General features: G+C 33.2%; 1 protein-coding gene across 6 annotated transcripts in view; it reads left to right on the top strand.

Moving 5' to 3' along the window:
- The first annotated feature begins 2725 nt into the window (after positions 1-2725).
- Positions 2726-26066, top strand: part of key (NF-kappa-B essential modulator kenny) — a 33851-nt gene continuing 10510 nt past the window's right edge. For 2 of the 6 annotated variants that reach the window (XM_085943358.1, XM_085943357.1), the window contains exons 1-11: positions 2726-3151; positions 9664-9906; positions 10338-10652; positions 11784-11906; positions 12011-12112; positions 12904-13043; positions 13128-13253; positions 14393-14504; positions 15317-15477; positions 17677-17788; positions 19823-19909. In XM_085943358.1, the coding sequence (XP_085799484.1) occupies positions 2897-3151; positions 9664-9906; positions 10338-10652; positions 11784-11906; positions 12011-12112; positions 12904-13043; positions 13128-13253; positions 14393-14504; positions 15317-15477; positions 17677-17788; positions 19823-19909 (1776 nt within the window). In that variant the 5' untranslated portion in view covers positions 2726-2896. Of the gene's footprint in view, positions 3152-9663; positions 9907-10337; positions 10653-11783; positions 11907-12010; positions 12113-12903; positions 13044-13127; positions 13254-14392; positions 14505-15316; positions 15478-17676; positions 17789-19822; positions 19910-22461; positions 22524-24068; positions 24349-26066 lie in introns of all 6 variants that reach the window. The other 4 variants (XM_085943361.1, XM_085943360.1, XR_015070181.1 and 1 more) reach the window with 3 other exon arrangements.

Here is a 26066-nt window from a genome sequence, read left to right as displayed (position 1 = left end):
ACTTCCTCAGCACTAGAAATCTAGAATAGTATTTTTTCTTGCTATTATAATGAATGTATCTATAAAAAATGGCTTCACAATTCAATGTGGATCTTCTGAGCAGGTTTTTTAAGAAATTCGTTCTAGCCATCAGCTGTAACTGTTGGTTCTATGCTCTGGGTACAACAGAATTAGTTTGTAATCAATTATTAATGCTTATTAGAAACTATTTTCAGTAGGTATCTACACTGGGCTAATGACCATTGAAAATACATGCTCCATTATAGAATTATGTTGTATGCCTAGTGTGTATTATAGTTTTAACATTTAAAAAAATAAGAAGACAGGTAGGTAGGTACACCATGTGTCTATTATAGGTTAATATTTGACATAAAAATAAAGAATAAGGCAGACTTCAGTTGTTTACAAAAAAAAATACATGGCAACGGGTCGCTTGGCTTGTCATGTCAACGGTGAACGGTGTGACCAGGTTATTGTAAATTTTATAAAAATAATATTTTTATATTATATCAATATTTTCCCCACAGCAAAAAATGCCTAGCCATTGTAGATCAATGACCAATTCCTTTATTTTGTAAATAAAATTATTTAGTATAATTTATCGATATCCGTAATTTTGATATAATATTATGAAATAAGTAATAGGTATGTCTCAATTGTCTCAACATTAAAAGGTTCGTTATCTAAAAGATTCAGCGCTCGAAATGGAAAATTTTACGAACCGGAGCGCTCAATATTTTATGAAAATGTTAACATAGTTATCTAATTGCTTGTGTATTTTATAAAAATAAGTGTGTTATGCCGTGTCCACATTGACAACAAGTTGCTGACAACTTCATTAAATTTCGATTAAAATAATTTTTGGTCAAAGAAATTTTGATAATTATCGTGAAATTTAATGAGGTTACCAATGTGGACAAACTTTTTTAAGATAATATAGATATTTTAAATGATATATTTTATATGATAGATATTTTGAATAACAAAGATTTTTACGTTAAATGGCAAATCTAGCTCACTGTCAAATTAATATGTCCACGAGACGGAGCGATAATGTTGGTGATTTTACGAACCGGAACGGCGCTCCGGTGCGTTCCGGTCCATTTCGAGCCCTGAAAAGATTTATATAAATTGTTTTATAATCGGCATGCAAACCAGAAAGTAGGTAGCTATTTTATTTGAATTAATACTAATATCACATAAACTCATTCGATTATCGATTTATTAGTTTGATCAATTATATTAGGTATTTTAATCTCATTCGAAATGTATGAAAAATTTGGTTGAATGAATAATATTTCACAATATAATATTTTTAATCAAATTTAACCTTAAAATGAGGTATTATTTTTCATTATTACTTTCTTTAAGAATATTTAAGTAAGTATATTAGATATAGGTTGAAATAGTCCATTAACTATCACAAGCTAATTAGTTATTTTGCACGTAATTTCAATCGAAGACAAATTATTCATAATCGTTTCAATAGAATTAATTTATGAAACAGGTTATTTCAATTAGATAATAATAGTTTAATAGGTATATTTTTAATTTCCATAATATTTATAAACCGTCAAATATCACTAAATTATTATAATTTGGGTTTAAAGTTATCGGAATTGAGGTTATCTTCTGTCATCTGTGTGATGTGCTCATATAATAATTATAGCTCTTTTTGCTGCACCTTTGAATACTTCTTAGTTGGTGTTCTTTTAGTGCAAGAACGTAGTGGTCGCGCGGGGGCGGCGCGGCGGCGTCTTGCGAAACTCAAACGTATAACCGTGTGTAAAATGTTCGTAGACAGTGTCTTTTTTGGGGCATAATAAGCACGGTTATACGTTTGAGTTTCGCAAGACGCCGCCGCGTCGCGCCCGCCAATTCACTACGGCCGAGCACTTAATGATCACAATAATGGTTATTTGTACCGAATATTCATGAATTTGGCGTGCGAGCATAGACAAATATCCCTTACGTGCGAGATGGTAACCCTAAATTGCTATGCGTCCCATATAAAATTGTTTACTTGTCAAATTTAATTATCATAATAATAATGGATATAATATGTTTTATCTACTGACACGCGTAATTTAAATAATGATTATTTAGTTTTAAAACCGATTTTTAATATTATTACATCCTCAAACATTATTTTACCCTCCACACTAAAACTGGCGTCCTTATTCTGACACTTCGAAATAAATACTTACCAATGATTAAAAATTCTGACACTTGGGATTTAAAAACTTTTCAAAATTGTCTATTAATACTTCCTTCAAAAATACACGCCTTTTTTAAATTAAGATGTCTGCACTTTTTAACGAATCGACCGCATCGTCTGGTTCATGGAAAACCGCCGCTGCTCTCAAAAGTTGCAACATTCGTATTTGTTCCTTGTGCCGCCCCTAAGTGACGCATAACCAGCCTACCCCCACGGGATATCACTGCTTCTGACAAACGAACGATCAACGACCGAGTAAAATAGTCGAGTCATTAAGGGAAAAAAATATGTATAATAATAGTTATGAATGTGTTGTATGGCTTTAAACAATGTAAAATAATAAATAAGTAAAGTTGCCGGATCCAAATAAAACATTATAAAAATTTTGAATTATATTGTTGGATCTTTTATAATGGATAATATTTTTTGTAAACATGGCAGTACTGATATCATATGAGCAAGAATTTTGTTTTTTGGTAACCCAGCTATTATTCACCTTTGACAGTTGATTGGGACGGGGGACTTTTCTTGCGGAAACATCACTCATTGGGTACTTCACCCACAATGCTCTGTCTTTTTTACGACATGACGACACTGTATATTTAAAGCATTTTATAATACGGTCAATAATTAAATAGTGCCAGTGCTACGTTATTGCCGTCTTATATTTAAATAAAAATGGCGATGCAGTCTATGACGTCTGAAAATGGCCATTCGGAAGAGGAATCGTTCGTAGTCCTTGGGAGCACTTCGCCTAAACCCAGTATGGACATGAGCCTATTACAATCGAGGATATTGGAGGAAACCCTCGGGTCTATTGGTCAACCAAATTCTAAGATTGCAATAAACGGAACCTCGAGTATTTTTGACAGATCCTACAACGGATCCGACTCATCTTTGCCGCTCAAAATCAACTTTAAAATGGAACCGCTAGTGAGTACTAACCTATGTCTTTGTAATATAATGTAACTACCATTATACATGTTGTGTTTTACTAAAATTACAATCCATACGACGACATTTATGAAAACACAATATAGAGCAGACCTAAACACAGAAAATGTATAAACAGCTGGTGTTGTATGTAATGTTGTTATTCGTTCAACGTATTCAGCGGTATAAATACGAATCGGTCGATAATATCAGTAAAAAATAGTATAGTAAATATAAGTAAAAACATTCAATTGTTTCTTATATTTGATTTTTCCGCTTCACTATAGTTTTTCGGGTACTGTTCGGTTATACGGAATACAGCGGAAAACGCATTTTGAAAATAGTCGATAAACTAGATTATTTGTTAGTTTGTTAGGTTTGGTTAGGTTAACCTAACAAATAATCCAGTTTATCGGCTATTTTCAAAATGCGTTTTCCGCACAACCAAACAGTACCGTTTTCCGGTGTGTTGTCGAAAGAAAAAGAAAATGGCTATTTAGATGTTACTATAAAATTATCAATATTATGTGTCACCTTATTAATGTACACCCCTAATCGAAGTAGAGACATTTACCGTTAATCATGGCCCCCATATCCCGATGCAGGTCCCCCCACATATCGCTGAGGTTAAGGGCAGTGTGATGATGTTCCACAGTAGTGTTCCCCAAATGGTATGGGACCCTTCACCATATTAGATAAATAGACATTTTGGTACAGGTCGGTTATGGGGAAGCCAGCGGCAAACACATTTTGAAAATAGCCTATAATAATAATATATAAATAGCTAATAATAAATATTGGTTAGGTTAGGTTTTCATTCTTGAATTTTGCTCAAAATCAGCTATGACAATTAGCGCAGTTCCCGCCTGGCTTCCCCATAACCGACTTGTACTGACATTTTTATTAGTAGGAAACATTCTACAAATGAACTATCATTTAATAATATCAATAATCATATCACATCAGATTCCATTGCACAGCCATGACATCATTTTTTGCTAGAGAATCAGTCCGCTTGAAGCCGGGCCCCTAGGCTAGAGCCCTGTCAGCATGTCACTTGTGAGAGCTATGTCATTATGTCATTAATCCATTGTCTTTCTGTGCCATATCTGTTATCGGATATCTGCGATGATTTTAGCCATGTTTTTCCCTGTCCACTGCTTCTAACAGCGGTGGATTTAATCCACTGGTAGACAATATTTCTTTTATGTAATATGAATGGGAAGGTTTTCAGCGTCTACCGTGTAGTAGCTAGCATGCTTGACTCTTGATCTATGGGTTATTAGTTTGAATCCCGCAAATGTGATGATTTTTTATTCAATTAATACCTATATACATTTGATTCAGATCATGGATCCATAGCATAGCTCAACTGCATTTCTGACAATCAAGTTATAAATATTCCTTCACAGTATAAAAGTCCGTTATGGAAATGGTGAAAGTAATTAAATTAGTGAGGTTATCTATCAAAAACTTGCAGTGCAGTGTAGCCCCGCGCATTGCATAGCCTGCCTCAAACCGGTTTCAAAATGGCCGTTTTTCGAAAGTGCTAGCGCACATGACGTCATCGTCAATAGACTTCTTTTCAACAACACGTCAGTGTTCCCAACCAAATGATTCCACAAAAATGTATAATAGTATATTATCATACTATAATTTTACAACAAATAAGCCAAAAATACTATAATTTTGAATGATTCAAAATAAAGAATATTCTGTGTAAAAGTTTTTTTTAAAAATACTATAATTATCACATCTTTATATTAAAATCAACATTAATGATAACACTACTTGTGAAAAATTGCAAACTATTTGACATACCAGTGTAGACAGTGTACGCGGTGCGTAACACGCTTTCAACCTAAAGCATGCGAAAAACTACTCTGAAAACTAGAATTAAAAAGATGGAAGTGGAAGTAAACAAATAATGTAGACATAGATATTCGTTAATATGCTACTAACTACTTTGTCAATAAACAAAATTATCTAATCTGGACAAATGAATATCCTCAAGAGAATCCATTGCATTCTGAAAATATGAATGTCGGTAGTGTGGATTTTGTTGTGGCAGTATCATTGACTCTTATTTCTTCCAAGATCAGGCTGGTGCTGCACTGCCCGTTAATTGCGACCGATACTGTTCGATAATCATGGTTTTTTTTGGCCTCAATTGGAACGTATGGATCTGACAAACATTTAGTTCCAACAAGATGATATTGAAGATCACAGGTCCTTTATAAAAAGTCTATACAAACTGAATAATTAACGTAATTGATACATCGAATTAAAATAAATAATATTTGCCCTTTGTTACATTATCCTCTTTAAAAACCACACATTGGTACATTTCAATACATATATCTAGCTTATTTCATCATTTATTATTTGTTGACTCATCATTACACAATCTTACAATATGCTTGTGTTCTTAAAATGATGATTGTACACATTTGAGAATACATTATTGTGCTGTCTAATGGTATAGGTCGTAAATCATGGATCTTTAAATCTACACAGCTATTATAGTGAGCTAGAGGTAGTGGCAGTGTTGCCATATTTTTCTATGCTGATTATAATTATAGTGTGGTCGGTATGCGAAACTAATTTAACAATGTTAATAAATTAAAATAATATTTGCAATCCTGTATCAAATTCAGACCAGTTTTTTTTTTTATATATACCTACCTATAACCAATATGTGAAGGTCAAAAATGATGATTTTGCCATATATTTGCAAACTTAACCAAAAAATACTGTAGATGTCATAGGAAATATGTATAAGTGTCGTATGATCTCGTGAAATATATTATTTATTAATACTATAAAAGAGTATTATGTGCAAATTGCAAGATTGCATGCATGGATCAAAAAAGTTCAGCGGCTTCTGAATTTTAATGCGATAGTTGGAACTTGCATGACATATGCGTAATAGAACGATAGTGGCGAACCTGCCGGAAACAAACCAACTAGAGCATTTTTGGCGTTTAAGAGTTTTTACAACCAGTCAAATAGCACTATAAAATGATAACAACGCATCTCGCTTGAGTTTGAAGATTGAGATTGGCGAGACAGTCAGCATTTTTACATGTAAACAGTTATTATCGCTTGAATATTTAAATTTACACACTTGGTGCCAGTAAATCCATGCACATTGCACCGTGAGTGTAAAACCAAGGCATCCACAAATTTTTCGATTTCGAGATTAAATGCAAAACAACTGCTAAAGTTGTGAACTTGATAATGTAAAAGTGAAGTAACTGAAAGAACATGCAATATAATGTAGATATAAACCAAATATTATGGTTTTTTTTAGAAACTCTATTTCTCCTAACAAAACGAAGACAAACCCTAATATATCCAAAATGTGTCTTTTGCAGATGCCTTGGTTTTACACTCACGGTGCAACATGTATAAGTGCTATAACCTATGTCAGATAATATCGTCTATGTAAGTTTAATACTGCGGAAGAACCATTTGTCAAAATGTTCAGGAGGGACAAAAACCTTGCAATTTCGTCAATAAAAAAGTAAAAAATTAATTTAAACGCAGTTTATTGCGTCTTCCTGTTTTATATTAGAAAATATATTTTTACTATCGTATGCGTCTGTGCAAATTAATTGTCATAGGATTTTGTAAATCAGTTGGACTTTACACCAGCGATTTCCAAACTGGAAGGCGTGGAGTGTTGCAAAATGAGGAAATTTGAGGCAAATTTGTTTAGGAACAATAAATTTGTTGTTAAACTTGTCTATTTGGTTGAAATTAAAAAAAAATGAGTGAATAAATCAATGCATTCACTGATTTAAAAAGACAAAGTGAAGACCCATGATAGAATATATTTGTCAATGAACGATGATGAATTTAGATTGACTACTATTGAAAAGAAACATTAATGGAAGTATCATGCTATAATTCATTGAAACAAAAAACCTAGTTCAATTTTTGTTGAATCGAAGTGAAGAATAATATAATACTTTGTCAAAAAAAGTAATGCAAGTTGTAAGTAAAGTACTGCTACCATTCGTAACATATTTATGCGAAACGGGATTTTCTGCATTAGCTGCAATGAAATCGAAAAATCGATCCCATTTAGTAGAAAAAGAGCACTTTGTGCTAATAAATAAGCACATACATCGCACAAAAAACAAATTAATTTAAAAATGAATACGATATCAGTAGTAAAACCTTGTTTATTTTTATAATTAAGTTTTTTGTCATTTTTATATTAATATATTTTTGACTACCTATTTAAAAAGGGTTTTGTTTTACTAATTCATGAAATAAAGGGGGGGAGGCGCCAGGATTAGATTTTTTTTAAAGGGAGGCGTAGTAACATAAAGCTTGGAAACCACTGCACACGGTATTGCCGCCGTTCGTCCGCTGTATTGGATCAGGGATATACGCAGTCTTGCTTGCTTCTTTAGTATGGATAATTCATACGCGGTATTGATTTTAATCAAGTGCAAGAATTGGTCAATTTCAAAGGTTGAATGCACCAATCAATGCGGCTTGTGCCGTTTAACCTAAAGCGCCAAAAATACGTATTTTGAACATATTGGCTCATACGCGGTATTGAACTTACATAGACGATATATAGTATTGTCATAAAATACATAATATATCATGCAAAATACTTGCAATTTCTCTGAAATCACATGAAACAACAAAATATTTATTTCAATTATAAATAACAGTCATATTATTATAGTTAACTGTATAATGTTAAAATAACATTTTAAAAGAGTGCTATAACCACGGACATGTGATGTACCAAATGTGACTATATTCTCAATTTTAGCGTGACATCGTTTCCGATAAAAGCCTTTTACAGTATTAATATTATATTTCATGCGATCGTGCAATGTTAAATTATAAGATGAGAAAAGGTACGGAATTATATGACATATACAAGAAAGTCTACAGTTTTTTTTAAACATAGCTCGTACATTTACCCCGAAATCTTAATTTTCGACCTTTACACAGCACCTGGGCCCCTCAATTTTCGTTACAGATTTTTGTCATTTGTTGTTTTGAGCAATGTTGTTAAACAAATATTTCATAGAAGATACTGAAATCGGAACACATCTATCTAATATCTTGTTACTGTCAATGAATATTCTGCCTTATCACATATATCTTTTGATAAATTTCTGTTGATAAAACACTGTTAAGTCTCTATTGTGTAAGCTAAAATATTGATTACCTATTTAATGTGTTGATTTTTAAAAAAAAAATATATATTGTTATCATTATTAGCTGTGTAAAATGCTCACCATAGACAAGGCCTATTAAATTTCAACGGTTTTTATATAGTACTTTTTGGTACAATTAATCATAAGTAGTAAGCAATCATGATAGATTGACAACAACTTATCTGCAATTAAGGATCTTAAAGCGTAGATAATAGACGTAATAAGATTCATAAGTTCTACACAAGAGGATATTCGATACAAGTGGCGCCACCCCCCATTGTGACATTGAATTTTAACTATGAAAGCCCCAGAATTCAATATAGTATTCATAGTTATTATAAGATTGAAATTATTCAATGGTAGTGATTTTTTGTACGGCAAAGGAGGTAGAGGCGATGGGTAATATAGCTAATAATAATTGTAACATACTGCAGCCGTTGATGGTAATTATTTGTCGGTTACTTCCTGTGAAATCGATGAATAAATTACTTAAGCGTTGATGACATTGAGCTACTTTACAAGCTGCTATTCGGCGAGTTTGAAAGCGAGCAAGTCAGCTAGTGCGATTGTGATGATGACACACAAAACTTTACACTCGCTCAGAAGCCAACAAGCTAGCGAGTTGAAACCGTCATTTTTGGTACTATTTTACAGGACGTATTGAGTAGTTCGTTTCTTTACCAACAGGTTTGCCTATATCACTCTACTGCGCAGACGCAGATCGGCCCACACACCAGCGATAGCTAGAAATGTAGCCCGGCTTTCAACTTTTCTCAGTAGCTTGTTTACAATCTGCTTGTTACCTAGTTCGATGATGACACTGGGCGAGTTTACAAACAGATTGTAAATTCGCTGGCTTGTAGCTTGTAAAGTAGCTCAATGTCATTGACGCTATATGTGAAGACTGAAGATTTTACTATTAATTTTCATTGATCGGCTACATAAAATACAGATCATTGAAACAAAAGTTCTTTTAAAAACTAATCTAAGAAAATAAATTGTAGACATTTTATGTACCTAAGTAATTTACTAAAACCTACACTTTTTTTTATGTTTGCGTTAATTGATTTGCAAATCTGACTATCACTATTTCGATACCATGACTCCAAATAATTTCAAGCGATATTGGAATTGTATTGATTTTCCGTTGACTTCCTGGAATGTCTCTACAGTTGCTATTTGATAGTACACCATGGCCTAACGATTATTAAGCGTTGTGCAGAATTCCTATTCTGAAATTAAATACAGTCGATCTTAGTTTTCAAGGATCACGCTCTTTGTTGTGTCAAATTTTATTTCAATATCCTCATTTTCTTTTAGCCCACTCCCGCCAGCTTGATTGTGGCTGACAGCATCGTGACGACATGTTCAAACCACTCGGATATGCAACTCAAAATTGGAGAATTACTCGATGAAAATACTATACTCAGGGAGACATTGAAGGAAAACAATAACTCGCTGAGGGAACAATTTAAAACCATCGCCGATTGGCAGGATGACGTTATGAAAGCCCACCACTTGCAAAAAACCAAATTTGCACAGACCAAGGAGCTAATCGAAAAGGTAACTTATTTGTCCTTAAGTAAAACTACTTTATCTGTGGTACCATAATGTTACCTGAAGAAAATGAGGATATGAGACCAAAATTCGTCATGACAACACAGGTAACATAAAAATAAGAGGTGGGTTACTTTCTGGGTGTGACTGTAAGAAGCTATAATTCTTGAATGTGGAGGAATATGGGATAAAAGATAAAACATGTCAATAATTTCATTGTATCGTATTTTGCATCATATTTTGTTATCTAAACAAAACGCACAACCATTATTGGTAATATTTGAGGAGATTTATGGGGCTTTGTATTTGTATCTCCCTCCATTTTACCCCCACATTTATTAATAATTGGTGCTAGCATCCTATGTTAATCTTATCACAAAACGTTTATTTTTTTTTTACATACACCAAGTACATAATAATAATCATTTCCTGTGCAGTTGAGATTCGAAAACACGCATTTAAAAAACGAAGTGGCCATTATAAAAGAGGCGAAAATGGTTCAGAGCGTAGCCGTCTCCGCCGGCTCAAGCAGTGACCCGAGCTCAGGCAATTTCGAATGTCTCCCCATGAATACAGGCGAGAGCACCATCAACAACTTGACGGAGCAGCTGGAAATAGTGGAGAGGCAGCGGAAACATGTCATCGCTGACAACGACAAAATCCTGCAGGAGAAAGACTCTCTCGAGCAATCCCTGGAGCTGATGAAAAAAGAAAACGATGAATTGAAGAATATGATTAGGAAATCTGATGAGGTTCGTCTGATCATTGTGTATTTTTTAATCGAGTTACTGTAGGAATGTTATCAAACCGCTCATAAACCAATAATCATTAATAAGTACAATGAAATTACAATTTAAATTAATTACAATTTTTCCAGGATTATTTACATGAAAAGTATAACTCCGTATGAATTTTTCCGAACCCGACAGTTTTGCTATACCTAGCTCAGAGGCAAGACATGACACTAACATTCTGTTTTATATTTTTTATGTGTGTGGTTCTAACTGAAGTTATGAGGATTAAAATTATATATGTATGCAGTGGCGGCTCGTGGATATTATATCTGGGGGTGCTGCGGTTGATTAAAAATAAATGATTATTTGGATTATATTTTACTATTGACATCAAAATTATTAAAATTAAATATTATATTAGTGTTTTTATTTCATTATAAAATTGATTCTTCTGTCTTTTTTCCTTGAAATAAGGTCTATCACCTTTTATTTGCTCTCGACATCTGTCTAGTATTAATATTACTGTCTAAGCGGCAGTACCAGACTAAGCTCTGAGCGCCAAGCCCCACTCCCCGCGCCCCCCTTAGCCAATTCGAGCATTATTCTACCGAAAATGGTACTGCATGAGATCACGCATTGCATCACTTTCATCGCGGTTATAATAATTATTATTGAATATATCGGTGCATGGGCAAGCTTAACATGCTTAAATAATATTGATATTTTCATATAATATACATAAATTTATGTATATTATAATATTACATTTTTCTCAATTTGCTTGGGGGTGCTGCAGTTCCGCAGTGCATATGGACGAGCTGCCACTGTATGTATGTATAATTTAAAAATAAGTTACGGATAGTTCCCACATTATTCTTGTCAGCAGGGGCCAATCGACTACTGGGCGAAGGCCTCCTCTGGCCCCCCTCTTATTTGAGCATTAGTTTTATGCATACACTTGACAGTTTGTTTTATAAATGATCACTTTTAGTAATTTTATACCATGAAATTGATTTTAACTATTGTATATATATATAATATGTAGGTATAAAGCACTTCTTGATTGATTGTAAAGCAAAGTGAATTGAAATGTGACTACTTATATCTTTAATAATCTAATTATTTTATTTATTCTTTATACTTTTATAGGAAAGGAAGAATTGCCCTGTAATGGATGGAAATTATGTGAAGGCACTAGAAGTCAAAATTACAAACCTTCAAACGGAACTGAAAAACTCACATATTAAATTATTGGAAACTGAGAATATCAAGGTGAGTTTACATAAATTCATGCTGTTCTTTATACAATAATATTCAAAATATTTCATGTTGAATGTAATTTTACTGATTCTTTGAAATGACTTGCTTCTTTTCAGCTGGAGCGTACACAAATAAAACAGGATTCGCAAGAAGCTATCAAACAATTAAATATAAGCATTGTGGATTTAAAGAACCGTCTGAGGGAAGCCCATACAATTGTAAGAAAATACCTTGTGATTACATTTTTGTTATCGTAGAATTATCTTTGTCACGTTTTAAAAAATGTCCAATGATCATTCCGTTACATTTCATATCCGTGTTTCTACATCTAACTAAAGCATCCATGCACCTAACCAAAAAAAAAATCTTTTTTTTTAAACGATACATGTTCAAACACGCGTGTTATCATGATCTTACTCCCTACTTCAGTTTTAGTTTGTCAATTTATGGCTACGGCCGTATGTTGTAGCTTAACCACTGGGGAATGCCAAAAGAAATGGCGTATTTCAAAAAAACACTACCTTATTCGGTCAATAATTATTATAAAGCAATCATTATTCGTAGGATGTTTATCACACTTGAATGGTCAAAGACATAGCTTATAATTTGTATCTTTAGAATTATCTTCAAATGTGTTAATCTTGCCCATTTTTTGAATAATAAAATGCCTAATAACAGATAATAAGGCTTCATAATTATATAAATAGATTATCTACAATGTTTAAGGTATGTCTAGGATCATGCTTTGAAAATAGAAAAAAAGCTCCATTTTGACCCACGCTGAGCACGTCCGCCCTTAAATTAGTTGCAAGTTATTTCATTAAGTTTATTTGTCTCAAATGTCATCAACCTACCCAATTTTTCTAGTCGTAATTGCAAAAGTTGCTTCCACTAATGGCTATTCTCTATTCCAATATATAGTTTTTTAATGCTATACCAATATTCAAATGAACAAACTAGATTCATCTTTGTAAAACTTACTTCAATCTGTTTTTCGTTTAATTTCCAGACTTTCCAACCGATCCGGTATTCGTTAAGCCTAGAGGCTCAGTGTGACAGCTCCGAATTCTCCAATTTCATCGAGAATGTCAAAATCTATGACAGATCTCTAAAAGACTTGGCCGCTTATCTAAACCAACACTCTCAAGAGTAAGTATTGGACAATGTTCATTTAGATTGTTTTTAAAGCATTAGATGAATTTTTTGTTATAATTTTTTTAATTTCTGTTTCAGTTTTTCAACATTATTTGAAAGAGTTACACAGGAAGTTGATAAAACACATGACGCGGAATCAATTCAATGTTTACTAGAAATTAAACAAATAATTGATTCTCATCATAAAACCATATCGACATATAAGTAAGAAATATTACTTTTTTGTTACTTAATATTTTTTATGTATTTCTAAACAAACAAAATATTCTTTAAAAAATTGGGTAATGGACGATGACAAGTGTACCAATCGCACTATTGGAACAGTACCTGGGTACTCTCTTTCAACGATCAAAATATTAGATTATGTAAGAAATCTTAGAAGACTCGTCATTGAGAACATACTCAAAAACAATGCCAGTACCTATTGTCATCATCATCAGGTGAGGCAGATCCACTGCTGGATCGTGTACTCTTCTTTGCCTCCTTTATCCATTAGTATCTTTTCTGGTCCTTCTGCATTATGCCCAACATGCACCTTTCTGTGCTATACATTGTGCCACTCAAAATTTTTTGATTTCTCTTACATAAGTGTTCCATATTTCACATGCATACATAAGCACTGGTAACATATCGCACATCTGGCGCAACAACGTCACAAGTGCTAAAAAATCAAAATTTAGAATAATGTCAAAAAAGATGCCCAATAGGTCTCTGCACCTGGTGCGTCAATGTCTTAAGTGCAGTTCTTATAGTTTTCGTCAAAGGTGTCATATGTCAAATCATGAAACCGTGTGACTATCGAGTTCATAATCTTTAAATGTTTCTCCTGAAAAAAGGTGTGTTTTGCACTTATGACGTTATTGCACCAGATGTGCGATATTATATCAGTTCAACACTTTACGCTTTTACGACACAATTGGAGGTAACTTTTGAAGATACTACTCAGACGCCCAAATTCGCTCTCTGCTAGCTTATTTCTGCGAACGATCGTGTCATACATACCACCGTCAATTGACATCTGTTATCCGAGATAGACATAGTTGTCGATCCGCTTGATTTGTTCGCATCTGGTTCCGCAAAGCACTTTATCATTACTTTTTTCTTCGAGACATTTATTTATAAACCTACACCACATAAAACACACTTCATTCCAAGATAGTGAACAATAGTGACTTTCTTGTATATTCTCTAAGTCTTCTGTGAGTGCATTATCAAATGGCTACATACTTAGTTCATTTTCAAAAATATTTAAACATAGGTGCCTATTTATAAATGTAACATACAACCTTGCAACTTGGAATTCATTATGAATTAAATATGTGTGTTTTGTTTTCTGCATTTAGCTATCAAATCAAATCGTGCCTGACACTGCTGGAGAAGATATTTTTGGATTATCAACAAGTGTTGAAGATTCTAAAGAGTGAAGAAACAGATAATGCATCATCCGAAAAACAGGTAATATATACAGTCTGTGCATGATGTACATAATGTTACAGTCTATAATAGATATAATAATCATATCAAAGTATAGAACAGTTACATTTCAGTAATATCTTTGCCTTATTTGTTGAATGAAGATTATAATGTTATGAATCTTGAACTCAAAATCTTTAATGTTGCCATCAATTTTATTGTTTATCTAACAATCCGCACACATCATACATTGAAAATTGTCTCCACTGGGATATAGTCAAAACTGGGCGCAATTTTACAACTTTCTTCAGTGCGCATAGGCGAGGCCATGCAGGGATTGTGATGTCACATGACTAGCCGAAATGAATGAAAAGGTAAATCCTGCACATGTTCCGGTGGGACAAATGTGAGTTAGAATAATTCTGCAGACCTGTGCCCCATGTTGGGTGAAGATGCTTGCAACACCAGCTGTTTTTCAAACCAACATGTCGATTTTAAGTTGTGTGCTAAAGTACATTAAATTACCTGTGTTTTGTGAATATGTACCAACAAAATACCATCGACATATTCAATGTGTTCAGTCAAGACAAGTTTAGATATGCGACTCGGCTCAATAAATGCAGTGATGACTGCTTTCTAATGTTATATTACCAAATATGTAATTATCATTATTCTAAATAATTATGCTCTCAATGGCAGTCACTATTGAATTAGTAAAACAGAGAAACTCAAAATGACTGATTTTTTAAAATTGTATTTTAAGTGTCCTAGTTTTGGTCGTTTGGTATATCTTGCATTCTGACAGTCTTGCTCAAAGAGTTGGTGTCTCATATTAAACATGCGGTATGTTACAGCATCGTAGACAAGTGGACGAACTGACAGCAAAGAGCCTGAACCATGAAGAAGCCGCGGCTTTCGCCACTCGGGAGGTCGACCAGCTCAGGCTGATGGTTCAGCAACTCCAAAAGGAGAGCGACGAAAGAGATCTTCTTCGGGCACAGATCGAAGTTTACAAGTGAGAGACACATTCAATACTAGACAACAAAAAATTACTTACTCATGTAGTTCACTTCTACTTTGTATGTAATAGTTTATTGTTGGGTTACTAACAATAGACAATTAGAAAGTATAATTAAAACTCTGTGATATTATGATCGAACAATCCTTTTCAATGTGAAAACTGTCCAAATATAAGTTACAATATTATTTATGAAGTGATCCATTTAAATTTTGAAAATAGCCTTTTTTTGACTTGTCTATTATGGCTTCGTTTATGCAGGATTTAATTGTGGGGGGATGTAGGATGATGACGTAAATCGTAAATGGCGTATGCAGGAGCGAGTTTTATTGGCAGCGTAATGGTCGGTACAATAGATGGTACAGCAGTTCAGATTATGACAGTACATATGATAGGTACGGAGTCGAGGTCCGCACCTCCAATCGTATGTTGAGCGAAACGATATCGAGACTGCGATGGTAACAGACTGGTGACTTCTTCGAGTGACATTTTGATAAATCATTCTTCGTTATTTATACAGTCAAAAATAATACAATAACATTATATTCTAGTACATAATTATCTTACAGGAATCAGCAGATTAAATTCGAGTACCTGTGAATGTTATAATATTATTACAGTCGTAATGTAATATGAGATTATGGGAATAAACATTCGACCACTTTTCCGTGCGATAGCGTATTTCACATTGCCATTCAATCCGCTGATACAGATAAAGTTGTTTACTGGAATATGGTCGAATAATTTGATACATTAACAAAATAGATATTTTATCGCTAATATACTGACAGCTACATAATTGAATTTTAAAAACTAACCAACACTATCTGCAATTTGTAGTCTTATTTCAATTAAAAAAAACAAATATGTCTGACTGACAATTTAGTGTGCACAATTTATGTCAGATCTTAACAGCCTACTTCAACCCTTTCTCACTAATATGTATAGTACATTTTTTTCAAATATGCAAAACTATTCCCTTTCCATGCCAAATTTGAGCATCAGCTTCTTGACTCATGACTTGACTGATTAAGAATTTCCTGGAAGTGCTCTCAATTATGGGCCGTACGGAACAGATCCTCAACCAAACTTATTCCAGCAGATCTATTCTTAATGGTTATCACTTTAGCACGTTTCCGTTATTTTCATTCTTACAAATTAGCACGGAAGGTATTCTTTAATTCATAATACGGAGTTAATTTAGATTGGAAGACACGTCCGTCAAATTCAGATATGTAAATTTATAATGCCGAACCCAAGCGGATAAAACCGAATATAAGTGGATAAAGCCGAACGAGCGCCATCTAGTTGGTAATAAGCGGAACACAAGAATTGTATTGACACATCAGACATAATATCAACATAACCTACAATTTTCTTAGTCATGTCATTGCAATTGCAGCAAAACAATCGGATCTTGCGTCTCAATTCTCAATATGTTAAATTGACATACTCTGTCTCGTTCTCAAAATTAGCACGGCTAAGCGAGGTGCTGTTAAAAGATATCACCTTATGACAGTGCTGACAGTTAACTTTTTTACATAATTAACCGCCAGAATATGTAAAGTGATAGATGTGATATATTTATCACAACTAGCTCTTTTTTGATGTTAAGGCTATACTTCAGCTGGGGCACGGTCTAAAACGATTGTGACTACGCGACCTGAAGATTGTGCAAACGACGCATGCAGAACAAAACAAATATATATACATATATAAACAAGTCAACATGCGTCCATTTAATGTTATGTTTATTGTTCTATTAGTAATAATAATAATATAATCATTGACATGTTTTCTTTTTCAAGTAAATGGGTAACGTTTTTTAGTCATCTTTACACGATTTAAGAATTAATTCCCCCGTCGCCATCACAAAACAAATTGACGTGTTCACAGCTCGACTTTCGCTCTCCGATTGCCAGCGAGTCCGAAATTTCATCGCACCTATAGTTTTAAATTATTTGCCGTTTCACTGAAGTATGCTCTTAGGTGATATGTTAAAATATAGGCCTGCAGATTCTAAACAGATTTTATTATATCATGGGTATATTTTAATTATGGAGGGCAAATATTTAACCTACACAAACTTTTCGCTTGGTATTTGGATTTGATAGCATATATTATAATATTATTCAAGTGTATAATTTTAAGATAGTTTTTTAATATAACAGTCATTAAATATAACACATTTTCTAGAGCTGACTTTGAAGCAGAGCGTGATGCACGGACACAAATGGCTTCTGAGAAACAGGAACTGGTCACCAGTTTGAGGGCTTTGCAAAAAACCAACCAAGATCTATTAAGCTCGGTAAGTTAATATATATTTTTATTTACTGTTATATATCTTATGTTTTCACCCGCATACTATCTCGCCGAACTAAAAGCACTCTTTACATGACACTTGTAAAGCCAGTTCTCATCTACGCATCGGAAACCCCGGACATTAACTCTGCGAAATGAACAAGCCCTGAACATCTTTGAAAGAAAAATTCTCCGCCATATATATGGACCGATCAGGGATGGCACCAATTGAAGGAGAAGATATAATGCTGAGCACTACGGGCTGTACGAAGATTGCAGCGCAGTTCAATCAATTAAGATTGGGAGACTGCGATGGCTAGGTCATGTGCACCGTATGAATGACAATGAACCGGCAAAGAGAGTGATGTCCAGCAATCCAATAGGACGTAGAAGAAGAGGGAGGCCAAAGATTCACTGGTTGGATGGAGCTGCCAGTGACTGCCATATTCTGGGGGTACCAAATTGGAAAGCGGCCACACTGGATAGGGACAGGTGGAGGGAGCTGTTGGAAGAGGCCAGGACCCACACCGGGTTGTCGCGCCCCTGATGATGATGATAATGATCTATTTTTTCACAATATAAGTGTAACCTATTCCAATATTGACCAATTAGTCAGTAAGTGTACAATAGAAAGCAATGGTATGGACCTAATGATTTTAATTACAGTATTTAGTTTGTAGAATGATACCCTCTCTTTATGTATCGCAAAAATTTGTACATTATAGGAAAGGTAATTACCCATTATAGAATGTTCTGAGCTTTTTCTGATAAATCAAGATGGTGATCAAAACTTAATGTCTCTAAAGCGCCAAATATATTATGATGCACGTCGTGTACTATAATGTGACGTCACAGTAAGCTGCCGCTATGAGAAAGAAGTGTGTAATTTCGTTTTTTTGTGTTTAAAATGTTATCAGACTGATGCTCCCATCCCGTAGCAAAATCTACCAAAATCATCAGAACAACAACAAATGAACAACAACAACACCTCACACGTACCGCACTGCATCGACACCCGCATGACTCAATGAACGTTTCTTATCATTTTCTAAATGCCTACACAATTTCGACTCGTGTCAAAATCCCGTGTGTTTTGATTTTAGCGGTTGGCACTATGTATTTTCTAGAATGTTTTCTATTATCTATGGTCTGCAGGTTGGTTTCTGTTCAAAATATTATCTATGGATGTAATATCGCAAATAATTTTAATGTACGCACACGTGGAAACTTAAAATTAATCAAAATTAGCATGAATAATGAATAATAATTCAAAATACTAATACATTAGAGTTGGCACTCTCCATCATTGAATTTACAGAGACAGTGATCGTCCAAACTATTCTGCAAACTGACGAAACCATACACTAAAATTCTCGCTATAGCAGCGTGACAATATAATCACAGCTTAAAACTCATGTCTTCTCTAATAAACTATGTTTTTTTATTCAATGAATAATTCACGAGATTTAAAGATGTAAACTTCTTTTATTGAACACTTGAGAGAAATATATAACTACTAGAAAAAATCTATTGTAAAAAGATTAGTTAACTTCGTCGCAATTAGATAGGATACGTATAGCTTAGTGACCAGGGCACATGGGCGCGAATCCCAGGGGGCGCAGGTTCGGATCGTGCTCGGTGTCATATGTTTTCAAAAAGATTTTTTCTCGTGGTGTTTTCAAATTATGTACAATGTCTCCTCTAATGTCCAATGAAAATGAAAAAATTTGGGAACTTACTAACCTCAATTAGGTACCAAAAATCACACCACTTGGAGCCTGTTGTGGAGACATGCCATAAATTAAACCTAACCTAATCAAGATGAACAATTTTGATCACTTTTATTTATACTTAGTACAAACTGATTAGGTACATATTTCTTACTATGCTTAAATATTCTTTACCTACCTAGAATTAATGATCCATACCTTCACTTGGTTAATTTTATATTATAACATATTGTTTTCTGTAGTTAAATTTACCCCTTGTTTATTAGTCGATTTTATTTTGTTATTTTGTTTTTCTTTATTTTAATTATCAGGCCAATATGCCACAAACTTCGAACGCGCATCGCCCACTGAGTCAATCGCGTGGACATGTCATCCATCCATCAGTGCCGTCTGCCTCGGTATGTCCATCATCAACGCATTTTAAAATAACAACAACTCAAATAACAAACATGAAAATATTCTTTTTGTCATATTAGTTATGGTTTGCATATAAGCGTGGATATAAATCATGGTGTTTTTTTATACCCCCCTACTTGATTTTGTATTCCTGTCGTATCTTTACTAAGTTATTACATAACTCGGAAGAGTGACAATCCAATAACCTGCATTGCGTAGACATAAAATAGATATCAAAGTGAACACATTTCCTTATTGTGATTAATCTGTTGAATAAAAGATTAGTATGACATATAAAGTAAACTGCATTTCAATTGGTTTTATTAATTTTTACGCCATTTTTATTTACACTCATAATTTATGTAAAAACTTAGTACTGCGTGGGTATTCATTTATTTTATTGTAAATAATGATTGTCTCAAATCTCTTACTAATACATACTAGAATAAATATTATTATGATCATTAGCTGGGTCTCACATCTAAACTCGCCTCGTCTGCCGCACAGCCATATATCAAACTTTCTTGGAACGTCAATCCGATGTTGCATATGAAGACCGCGCACATCTAACCTTGCGACAGTTGCACGTAACCTCTTGAAACGTGTAGATAATTGAATGCGGCGAGCCGGTATAGGAATGACCAATTCGTAGGTGTATGTATGCGTTCTGGCGTCTTCGACTCGCAGCCCGAGATGCATGCGATTTGTTGATAGCAGCACTAGATATTTTTTTCAAACTAAAAAGTCGCATTCGACCTATCTACAGAGCTCATTTGGCAACGTGTGTTTTTTATGATGTCACATTGATGTATTCGACACGTTGCAGACGAGACGAGTTTTGATGTCCGAGCCTGCTTAGAATACAACTGATTCATTTATGTTTTATTATCATTGCCAAAAACTAACAATAACATGATTTTCATATATTTTTCTTTCGACCATGTCCAATCCTAATATGATCATATACGGGAATATCATATTATATAAATTAAAACAATTTAATAACTATCGGAAAAAAATCAATTGACAAACCCCTTGACTTATACATAATGAGTACATGCACATATCTATTGTTTTGCTTGATAGATCTTGAGCACAAAATATGTATGTAATTAATTTCACTAATATGTAGTTGTTCAGCAATAAATTCAACTCTATACTAATCTATATATTATTATGTATTATATAAAAGTCAAAATATGTTGTTTGATCTTCTTTTCACATTTGGCCCCAACTGGCCCCAACTGACATCTAAATATAAAAAATATAAAGAGTATATTTTTTTTTTTTTTTGTTTGTTCAAATTTCCTTTCCTGTTATTCCAATTTTGAATTTTCATGACATGTAAAGTTTGCATATCTTCGATTAGATTTTAACTTGCAAACTAAGAGCCTTGGCTTGAATAATTGAAAAACTCAGAGGGACGTTTATCGTCAATTCGTGATGGAAAAGATCTCTCCATTTCATTGATCATCTGCCCTATTTTTTGGAAACAATCTTTGAAGATTTAATTCCATCGTAGACCGACTAAGTCATACGAACGGCCGATTGAAGCAAAAGATTTGCTGCAGTCAGAATGCCTAATTATTTCCATCTTTGTCTCGATCGTATAAAGAGAGTCTTAAATATCTCAACACTGCAATTTCTCCATTTCTCACTCATGTTTATAAATTTATAAGTGCAAAATATTTCGGGGAGCGGAAGAGAGGGGAGTGCCTGTATGGAAGCGTACATTTTTCGCATTATCGACAAAAATCTAAATTGGAAAAAATGTTAGAAAGTCAAAGATCTCCTGTATTAGCTTAAAATCTTCTCACAACAAGAATATTGTGATGTGAGGGAAAAGGTGGAATGTCAGTTCGCCTTAAGTCAGTATTAGACCATCAGAGGTCTTTGCCAAAGATGTTTTATAGTATTACATATTATATTATAAAACAGGGGAGGGCATAAAATATTTTATGAAAATTATCTTTAAAAAATGGCTAATAAATGTATGTTGTACATTTATATTTCTATTATTGTAATCTGGGTGGTGATTATTACATATTACCTATATAGCATTTGATATTTTTCATGTTTTACAATTAATATATTTGTTAGTTAATTTCGGACTTGTCACAACTGAAATTTCAGTAGATCTGCTAATATTGGATTAACGGTCACATTTACGTGATTGTAGCATTAGCACGCTTTTCGATGCTACTAATCTATGTTTCACGATTTTTACAATTTTTTTCAATTGGTGAATTTTAAAATTTTTATCTAACACTGCAAAACACTTTTTACCATCGACTAATCTTTGATAAAAGGCAATCTACTAAGATCTTTTATGAAAGACATATTACACTGTAAAAGATTTTATTAAAGATTTATGTCAAAGATCTTTGATTTGATGAAAGTCTAATACCGGCCTTTTTTATTATAATATTCAAGTTGCATGCAGTTGTAGTTGGCTCGTAATACTATATGTCTTCTTAACGGTTCATTTGACTAAATCCTGACATTTAAGATGAGGTAGCTGTGTTTGCTGACATTCTATAATGGTTTATTTCAGGACACCCAGTGGATTTGGATTGATGATATGTCACCTTTTGACATGTGGTATAGGTATTAAATGTTAGTAAACCTCGAAGAATATCGGGGAATCTTTTCACAATTTAATAATATGTAAGCAAGGTCTACCAAGCAACTATAATGAAGTGTTGAAAATTAAACAAGTACAAATGACATATCATTAAAAATTATTTAAGAGCAGTTTTTGCATCACAACATACTTATTTATGCTTAAAACGGGTTGCAAACATGACTTGACTGCTTTGTATGAAAATATATAAGTAAGCAATTTGTTCCCATCATTGTGTATAAATGTCATCATTATTTTTATAGCAACTGTAAATATTTTGGCTTGGCTTTTCCTCCTTCAAACGTTAAAAATGTCAATAAACATATATATTTTTCATGGAATGAATAGTAATAAACTCATTTTAAAACGAGACCTTATTTGCAGAGTGTTGAAAACAGTTATGTGGAAATTACAATTGTCTTTAAAATCTATTTATTCATCTTGGTCATCGATGCACTTATATTTGTTCAATCCTCAGCACCTCAATTATTTTATTGACACCAAAGTATCATTTATATCATGTTATAACCATTAATATATTTGCAAAGTTCATTACCATATGCCTTGTCTTACTTTCCTATCAGTGTGAGACTTTGCTCATGGCTGTCTCGTGAAATGTTGATGAATTTTATATATATATATATAAATATATATATATATGTCTCAGTTGCAAAGGTTGGAGGTATTCTGTGGAAATCTGATATTAATAGTACACACTAAACTTTGTCAGTCATAATTATTTGTTTTCATTGAATTAATAATACAAATTGCAAATGGTGTTAGTTAGTTTTTAAAATTCAATTAAACCCTGCCTAAACCTAACCATTATAGTGGAGGTAGACTGTGGAGATCCGACAAGAATAGTGCACACTTTGTCAGTCATACTTATTTCTTTTAATTGAACTAAGGATACAAATTGCTTCAATAACATATCATCTTCGATTTGTATTATTATTTCAATGAAAACAAATAAGTATTACTGACAAGTGCATTTTTTTTGTCAGATCTCGACCCTTGGCCATTGATATATATAAATAGGCTTACCATAATTATGCAACTCTAAACCGGGACAAGAATGGGAGGTCAAAGAAACAAATTTAACGACTAAAAATTGTTTTATTATTTAAAGAAGAATTCTGCTGCAGCAGAAATTTCAAATTATTAATTTATTTATTTATTGTACTAGTCGTACTTGTCGCTGGAATGAACTTTCTTTTTAACATTTACTCATACCTAAAAAAAGTTGCACATAATGCCGAAATGGCCAATTGAGTTACTCGAACTGTGTAGATATGAACATATTTATATATTATCAAAACAAGAGCTTCAATTTCAATTGGCAGACCATCCACGGCAGATTGAAGTGTATTGTGCACAATATGTACTCCATATCCAAAGCTGACGATATTAACACCAAGTGCTTCTTTGAGTCGGCTGTAAACGTTATTTTGCCATCTTGTATGTATGCCTCCAAAATTTGTGTATGTCACTACAAAATGCAATCTCATGACGACGCACTGTTCAAATTATGTTTTCAGTCAACATATCCGATGTCTCGCCGTGAACAAGAAATTCTAAATTCTGCAGTTTTACGTGCAATGCGCTTCAATGAAAAACTATATACCTATAACAACAACAAGCGCTAGTTTTACTTCTTTTCTATTTGGTGTTGTTAGTAACACTTACAAAATACGTCTTCTGTCTACGGCCAATCATAATAATGTATTATTGCCAATCATTCATATGCGAAATAACAGCCGGGACAAAATTCCAAACTGGCCGGGACTCTGGGACCAATGTGTAAAACCGGGACGTATGGTAAGCCTATATATTTCTTCAATATAATGAAAATAATATTGATTATAAAGGTGGCGACAAGATTATTCCTTCGGTGACATAATTTATTTTTTTTGCCATATTTTCTCTGTGCACCACAATTTAGCACCAATCTGTCAAAACCAATTAATTAAAAAGCTGCATCTCCCACAGTTAGTTTGTACATTGTCTGTGGTAGCTTTCATTGATAGTGTTCACTTAGCTTCTGGCGTATCGTCTTGTGTCTCAGACCCCCCCCCTCCTTTTGCTAGTCACACACCAAAGCTCTATTGTTAATATGATATGTTTATAGCTTAAAAATGCTTATTTAAAAAAATTAACTAAATATATAATCGGAATTATTCCGCCTCTGGCTGTAAATTGTAGATTTTTTAAAAAAATGCCAAGACCATCATTATTTTAGTTAATTTTTTTGTATTATACATTTTTCTTCCAGTTATTTCCTAATGAAATTAATTCTCACTTATATACACAAAATGTAGTTTACACAGTGTTCATTATAATGCGTCATCTATGCATAATTGATCAATGATTGACACCTTCAACCACATTAACCCCACATCTCATATCTGAAAGAACGCCATCTTTGCTTAAAAACAGATCCAAAAATAATTCAAATACATAACGGTGAATATTAACCTAAATACACAATTTCCGTTTCGTATACCTGTTCTTGAATGCTATTCTCAATAATAAAATTCATGCATTATAACATTAACTTATGGGAGGTCTAGTCTTGTGTGAGGAACTCATTATTATACTTACATACTAAGACTCAATAATATTTATATAAATATTGTTGATTTTCCTTTCCTTTTTGGATGCTGTTGTCGTATGTCGTGCAAATAAATCTGTTAGAAAACCATACAATCCTTTTGTGAAAAGGCAACATGATAAATACAATTTTTAATAATTTTTGGTATTTTTTAAAACATACTGTTTATTTATGTACCTACCGTAAGATTAAAGATGCAATGGTGGGTATTTGGTAGGACCATACATATGTCATCAACATCTGTGCTCAAGGTATTGGAAGAATATTCATAAGAGCCTAATACTATCTTATCGAAATAGTCACCTTATGAAGTGTCCTGCATTTAAATTCAGTGACTTCTTGCTATTCTTCGGACTACCTCCAAATAATATTTAAATAATTTTATTTTTTCATAACAATCTAGATATTATATGAAGTATATTAAATTCTGCATGTTGATTTTTAAGTCGATACCTATTATAATTTGTCATTTACATATTTCTAATAAGAAATTATCCAAGATAATAAATAAAAACCTTACTACGTATCCACGCTTCGTCTTTATTAAATTTAGTCTGAAATTCAATATCGTGGGGTTTGCTGCCAAAAGTTGGTAAGTCGATAATTTAGGTATTTAGAGTTAATAACGGATTATCTGTCTATATATAAATATGTATGATATAAAAAAAAAACAAGGTCATCCAATATATTAAACATGCGCATAAGGCACAAAGAAATTAGCATTATTCCTGATTTTAGAGAGCATGCCAAACTTTAAATTACAATTACTCCATGACATGAATTTGAGATTTACCAACTTTTGACGTAACCCCACATTATAAATATTATTTTCAAGTGATACAATTTTGCTAATTCACCTGTACCTCTTCCTAATATGGATAATTATTGTACTATTTATAATAATAATGCCTCAGGGCATGGAAAC

This window comes from Rhyacophila brunnea, unplaced genomic scaffold (assembly GCF_057557595.1).
Source record: "Rhyacophila brunnea isolate RB1 unplaced genomic scaffold, BYU_Rbru_1.0 scaffold_16, whole genome shotgun sequence".
In the NCBI taxonomy this organism is placed as follows: Eukaryota; Metazoa; Arthropoda; class Insecta; order Trichoptera; family Rhyacophilidae; genus Rhyacophila; species Rhyacophila brunnea.
This window is presented reverse-complemented; position numbering and strand designations above follow the sequence as displayed.